General features: G+C 37.1%; 1 protein-coding gene across 1 annotated transcript in view; it reads left to right on the top strand.

Annotated features, from left to right (window-relative positions):
• LOC127456326 (unconventional myosin-Va-like) overlaps nt 1–6,845 on the top strand; it is a 128,965-nt gene that overhangs the window by 55,649 nt on the left and 66,471 nt on the right. Inside the window, exons 8-9 of the mRNA XM_051724766.1 lie at nt 549–656; nt 1,372–1,478. Of these exons, the coding sequence (XP_051580726.1) occupies nt 549–656; nt 1,372–1,478 (215 nt within the window). The remainder of the gene's footprint in view (nt 1–548; nt 657–1,371; nt 1,479–6,845) is intronic.

The raw sequence follows: 6,845 nt of genomic DNA, 5'->3' as shown, positions 1-6,845 counted from the left end.
TCCAAACTTACTTCAAACTTACTTCTCTGTCTGCTCGTATGAATGTAACACATCATAAGAAAGTGTTTCACCGCTGTTCAAATGCACTTTGGATCGCATCATTTATATGTATAAATGTTTTCCATCTTAAAGGACTAAATATTAAATGAAACAAATGACAATAAAATGCAAAGTAATCTCTTCAGTAATCAAAATACTTTTTGAATGTAACTGTATTCTAATTACCAATGATTTAAATTGTAACTGTAGTGGAATACAGTTACTTATATTTTGTATTTTAAATACGCAATCCCGTTACATGTATTCCGTTTCTCCCCAACACTGCCCAAAGGCTCCATTGAAAGCATAAAAGTGTGAAACATTGCTTAACGCAGGGTTAAAAGTGGCCTTAACTTGGTTAAAAACGATTTTAACCCAGAGTTATAAGTAGTGTGAAAAGCTTTTGGTTTGATCTAGAGTTCCTCAGTAGATCTGCTGTGTGTATTTTGTGTATTTGTGTGGTATAATAAAGGTTTGTGTGTGTCTGTGTGTGTGCGTTTTTTTCACAGGGACGGCTAATGATTTTCACTACACCAAACAGGGCAGGAGCCCAGTGATAGACGGTGTGGATGATGCAAAGGAGATGTCAACCACCAGGAACGCCTTTACACTGCTAGGTCAAACTGATTGTTCAAGTGGTTGGCCACTAGTTGTGAGATTGTATTGAGGGAGAAATTTGCAAAGTGACAGATCTAGATGGCAATTTCTAGTCAGTGCTGTTTAATTATGCTGTTAATAATCTGATTAATGATCTAATTTTGTGACAGATCTCCCCAACAAAACAGTAGTTGGATTGCTATTAGCTATGTTCTTAAACCTATTGAGCTGCCTACATAGACAGAATTGCTTGCTTCCAATGTAAAAGCTACTAAAAACAACAGGCAGCAAAATTATGCTGCCCTCTAAAATACCTTGTTTTGACCAAATTCTCTGGCAGCATCTCTTGTATCCTTCACAGATTACACAATCCCAGAATGCATTGCATCAAACTCCATGCAAAATGGTGGATGAAGTCATGAGAAATGTTGATTATAATTATTGTATTTTTACCCACATGTATCAAAAATAGTTATTATAAATGCACTAATTTACCCAATACCTGTGTGTGTGCTAGACATTTTGTATACTTATTATGCTTGGAAAAAGTCAACATACTGTTACTCCACAGACTTGGTTTAGGGTTTTTCTAGAATCCCTAAACCAAGACCGAAATTCCCAATTGTAACTCCTCCTAAAGCTTTCAATCTGCTTTGACCAAACTTGGTACAGACTTTCAGACTGTTCTGACTAGTTAGCTAGCTGAATTGTTAATTTGTTGATGTTTGTGTACAGGTGTGAACGAGTCCTATCAAATGGGCTTGTTTCAGATTCTGGCTTCCATTTTACACTTGGGGAATGTGCAAGTGAAGGACAGAGACTCAGACAGCAGTGTTATTCCAGTGAGTCTAACTGCAATCTCTCTCTTTCTCTCTTTTTCTGATTAACACTTTTTATTGATTCACAAAATTGACACAGAAAAGCAAAACATATATTCACAGAATCAACATTTAACCCCCATTATTCTGGCCCCTGAGCCCCTGAGCCTTGCCTGTAGGCAATGCCTTAAATCCCTCGCCAAGCTCCTCTAAGGTTATCTCAGAATCAAGAGAATTTTTTTTTTGCTCAGCTGACAGTTTAGGAAGTTCTAATGGTTCCACAAAGTTTGTAATATCTTCATCAGTAGACGAAGTCGTGGAACTATAAAGATCAAGATAGAATTCTTTAAAAGCATTATTAATATCAATGGCCAAGGTAAATATTTCACCAGCAGATTTCACTGAGGGAATGGTAGAAAAAGACTCTCTCTGTTTTATATATCTAGCCAGAGGTTTCCCTGCTTTGTCCCCCGACTCAAAGTATGACTGTCTTGCCCTTAATAGCCAAAACTCCACCTTACGTGACAAAATAGTATTATATCTGTATTTCAATCAGGTCAATTCTCTGAGGCCATCAGATGACATTCGGCGCTTCAGCTCTGACTCGGCACTTTTAATATTCCCTTCCAATTCCACGAGTTCTTGTACTTTGGATTTTTTGGTGAATGAGGCATACTGAATGATCCGGCCCCTAAGAACCGTCTTAAGTGCCTCCCAAGCCACACCCACAGAGGATACTGAGGACCAGTTGGTCTCCATATAGACATTGATTTCAGCCTTTAGCATTTGTTGGAATTCAGGATTTTGCAAAAGGGATACATTAAAGCGCCAACTATATGATTTCCTTTTCTTCATATGTGGCAACACATCTGAACACACCAGGGCGTGATCTGAGAATAAAATGTGTCCAATTGAGCAATCAGCGACAGATGAAGTGAGGGACTTAGATATAAAAAAAAAAATCTATTCTAGAGTAAATCTTATGGACTGATGAAAAAAATGTATAGTCCCTACCGGATGGGTTCAAAAGTCTCCAAATATCTGTAAGACCAAGATTTTTACACATCCTGTGAAGTGTCAGTGTTGATCTAGGGGGCTTACACACTTTTGCTTCACTATGATCAAGGACTGAGTCCATCAAAAGATTAAAGTCTCCTCCCAATATTATATCATGAGGGGTGCCAGCGGCTTGCAACATCCCTTCAAGATCTATAAAAATAAGACTTTTCAACTCAAACAATAATGACTCTTCCTAAGTTATCTTTACTCTGTTTGAGACATTTGAATTGTAGATGTTTACTTATCAGCATAATGACTCCCCTGCTCTTACACGAGCCAGCACTATAAAAAAAAATACCCACCCCATACCTTTCCAAATTTTTGTGTGACACTCTACCAAATAAACTCCAGCCGCTAGGCGAAACCAGCACAAAAAGAACGCGCAGATTCTTCAAACAGTCAAGCGAATGTTCAGTGAGCCAGTCCACATGGCTGCAACATGAGTACAAGATGACCCACTCACTCCATTGACTTTTCAAAAAATACTCCACAAAACAAACTCCAGCACAAAGAGTATGTAGGTTCATCCATAAAACTGTCCTGACGTTATTCCACCGGCTACGGTTCTCTATGTCCTCCAACTTCTCCCAGACATGCTCCAAATCCACCTTGGTCGCTAGCAGATTAGCAGATAATTCCCTCTCCGAGGACTCGATCTGTTTCTTGACATCTCCCACTCTTGAAACCACCTCAGTGAATTTCGCCTCCATGGCAGTGATCGATTGATGTATCACAGCAAGATCCTCCAAGTCAGCAACGACTTTCGTCAGCATTGCCGACATGTTCAGCATCTCTCGCCGCATTTCCAGCACTTCTCTGACTAAATCGACTCCTAGGCTCGCGGCCTGCTCAGGGGTGTCAGCTTGAGCACATAAGTGTCTTTTAATGTCTCCAGAGCCCGAATATTTTGAATTCTTTGACATATTGTCCTCCTAGAACAGTTATGGAACAGAGTGTATCGAATCTAACTGGTTTATGTCATTAAAAGTGTTAAAACTAGCAAAGTGCGCAAAGCTCGCTGTTCACATGTCCTGTCCTCGCATGGTGTCACGTGACTCCCCCTCTTCTTTCTCTCTTTGTTTTTTTTTACTTGTTGAACAAAAAAGACACGCCTGCACATAAAGAAGCACCTGTCAGTCAGGCAGTGCACGGGAACTGAAATGAGTCAGCACTCTATACTACTTGTACTGCAGAATGACTGGTATGATTACATCTTTTAATTTTAGTATCGACTTATCTGTACTTTTGACATGCCTATTTGACACTGTACCACATTGTGCCTGGTTTGGACATGCTGTTAGTTTTTCTGTCAGAACAGCCACTGGAGTGCTTAAATGAGGATACTGGGTCATTTTTACCCGAAACCCCAAGAAAACCCCCGATATCATTGTAGGGTCAATGAAATGAAAGTCGTTTGGGGCAGAGCACATGAGGTGTGGAAGCACCTATTGTATCTGTTAGTATTCTTATTATTCTTCTTTTTTTTTCCTTAGTCTATGGCAGCCCATAGAACTGTATGTAGGAAAATGCTCAAATTTGGCACACTGATTAAGGACACTCTCAAATGTAATTAACCCTTAACCCTCTGGGGTCTGAGGGTGTTTTGGGCCCTGGAGAAGTTTTGACATGCCTTGACATTTGTGCTTTTTTCAGTTGCTTAAAAACATATTAATGGCTAAAGTTTGATAACACTGTATTCAACACAAACTGGGCTACAGTAATATGTGAACAACATGTATGTACATGTTTGTATTTTTGAGAAAATAGCGTTTATGCGTGGTTTTTGAAAAAACAACAATTTTAAGTCACTGAAATAAGGCCATATAACACATACTAAACATTTGTTCACAAGACTTTTGAGAACTGGATCTTGTAGCCTAGAGTTTTTGCTACAAAAATGATGTGAAAACCATCCTGATCACTCATTCACACAAAACAATATAGTCATTTAACTTTTGTAAGACACTTTTAGTGTTAGAAAGGCCATATATGAGGAGGTGTGGATGATCATGAATATTGATGTGATTCACTCCTGAGGAGACAAAGACCCCTCCCCTGAGAGAGAATGAATGTGAGGAGACTTAATGATTGAATGTATTGTTTGTAGCTTATTCACAAAATCAAGTTTAAGTTAAAAGTAATCTGACTATACATTTTCTTTACATAAAGACTTTACTTAAAAACTTTAGACCTACTTTACCGTTTAAAAGTTTTAGGTCTGTAAGATTTTTTAAATGTTTTTAAAAGAAGTCCCTTCTGCTCACCAAGGCTGCATTTATTTGATCCAAAATACAGCAAAAACAGTGATATTGTGAAATATTTTTATGATTTAAAATAACTTTTCTATTTGAATATATTGTAAAATGCAATTTATTCCTGTGATCAAAGCTGAATTTTCAGCATCATTACTGCAGTCTTCAGTGTCACATGATCCTTCAGAAATCATTCTAATATGCTGATTTTCTAATATGGGCATATTTACAGCACATTTTACACATTTACACCCGAACAGATATTTGCAAGCACAAGCTTAGTTGATGATAATGAGGCAGCATAAACACTAGTTATATATCATATTATTTTTATATCATATTACATATCATATTTATATCATATATATAATATATGATAATTTATATCAAATTAAATACCTGCTTTAGCCGAAACAACATTTAAATGTAACTATAACTTGCCTATTAGGACATATTTCAATACTCTGAATCCTGGCTGGCAATTCTGGAAATAGTCCAACTGTAAAATATGTACATGTTTATATAAAAAGGCATGTCAACTAATATGTAAGTATTACTAATCTAGAGACACTGGGGATAAAAAGTTATTAAAAGCTTTTTGATAGACCTAACCGTTCTCGAATAACGCTTCAACCAATTTGATGGCGAGCACTCCAAATTTGACACGAAACTTGGTATATGTCACAATAAGCATGACCTGAGGGTACCTGCATAGTTTCAGCACAAGACTATTTTTGCTGATAACCTCTGAATAGTTTGGCCTAAAATTATGAGACTGATCTCTTTAGATTCCTTGGGGTACACAGTCGACTGATACCCAATTTTCATATGTCAGTCATATTGGGCGTCAGCCATTTTGAATTTTGTCATAAAATGCTGGAGTTTACAAACGCATCGGTGCATTGTTATGAAACATGTATGCTTCATCAGCACCATGCCCTGAGGCTATGTTAAAAAATGCTTATAAAGTTTGATTTTGAATTTGGCATCCTGTCACTGCTGCTTCACTCATTCCAAATACACTAATACCCAATTTGCCATGGTCAGCCATACCTCCTCTCCACCATTTTGAATTTAATTGTAAACCTACTTTTTTAACTCCTAGGCCATTAGTCCGATTTGCACAAAATCTGTCATGCATCATCTAGGGACAGAAAAGCTTTTTGATAGACCCAATGGTTCTCCAATTGCGCACCAACGAATTAGATGGCAAGATGCCAAAAAGCATCTGAGGTTGTATCTCGGAAATGCTTTGCGGTATTGACACCAAACGTGTGCCACCCTGACCGCACTATACAAATTTGGTGACAGTGCCACGTATTGGTCAAATGTTATAATGAATTGTATTGTCATATAAGCAATTCTGATTATGTTTTTTATACCACTTTTCTTGAAATCATAATCAATGATGTCCAATCATACTTCCTTACATTCTTTTGGTGTGCTTTTCCTTATAACTGCTGCTTGCAGCTAGATTGTTTTGTCTGGATCTATTAATTTATTCAAAAAGGCATTAAAAATGCAATTCATACATTCAATTACTTGAATTCACCTCTCATATGATGAACATGTTATCACCTGAATTAAAAGTCATTTTTATTTCTTTGGGGAGGCATAAAACAAATTTCAGGGTGTTGTACACCATCTCAAAGCCTCATTAAAAGGATGAAATTCTTGATGTAAACAGTTTAGCATAACCTTTCATTATCATTTCTAAGAAAAAAATAACTAGTGAAGCAGTTTTGTTTAAAATTTTTGTAACCAAATCGAAGTCAGTTGATGAAACCAACATGCAGAAAGTCAATTTGTTCTTGTCATATGACAAGAAAATCATAAAACAGGAAATTATATCACAGAGAGGACCCCTGTAGACCCTCATGACTGTGTGTTAAGGTCAATAAGTCTCTTGAAGTATAAGACAATTTGACATTTAATGACATGGCAAGATAAGTTCAGGTTGTTAAAAGTGGTATAACTTTATGAATTAAAAATTATTTCCTCTTAATATTTAAAACCATGAACACAAGGCATGAACACAGATATTGCATTTCTAAAAACGTGGCACTTGGACACACCTTGG

This window comes from Myxocyprinus asiaticus, chromosome 18 (genome assembly GCF_019703515.2).
Source record: "Myxocyprinus asiaticus isolate MX2 ecotype Aquarium Trade chromosome 18, UBuf_Myxa_2, whole genome shotgun sequence".
Taxonomy (NCBI): domain Eukaryota; kingdom Metazoa; phylum Chordata; class Actinopteri; order Cypriniformes; family Catostomidae; genus Myxocyprinus; species Myxocyprinus asiaticus.
The sequence above is the reverse complement of the archived record's forward strand: the minus strand, read 5'-3'. Positions and strand labels throughout refer to the sequence as shown.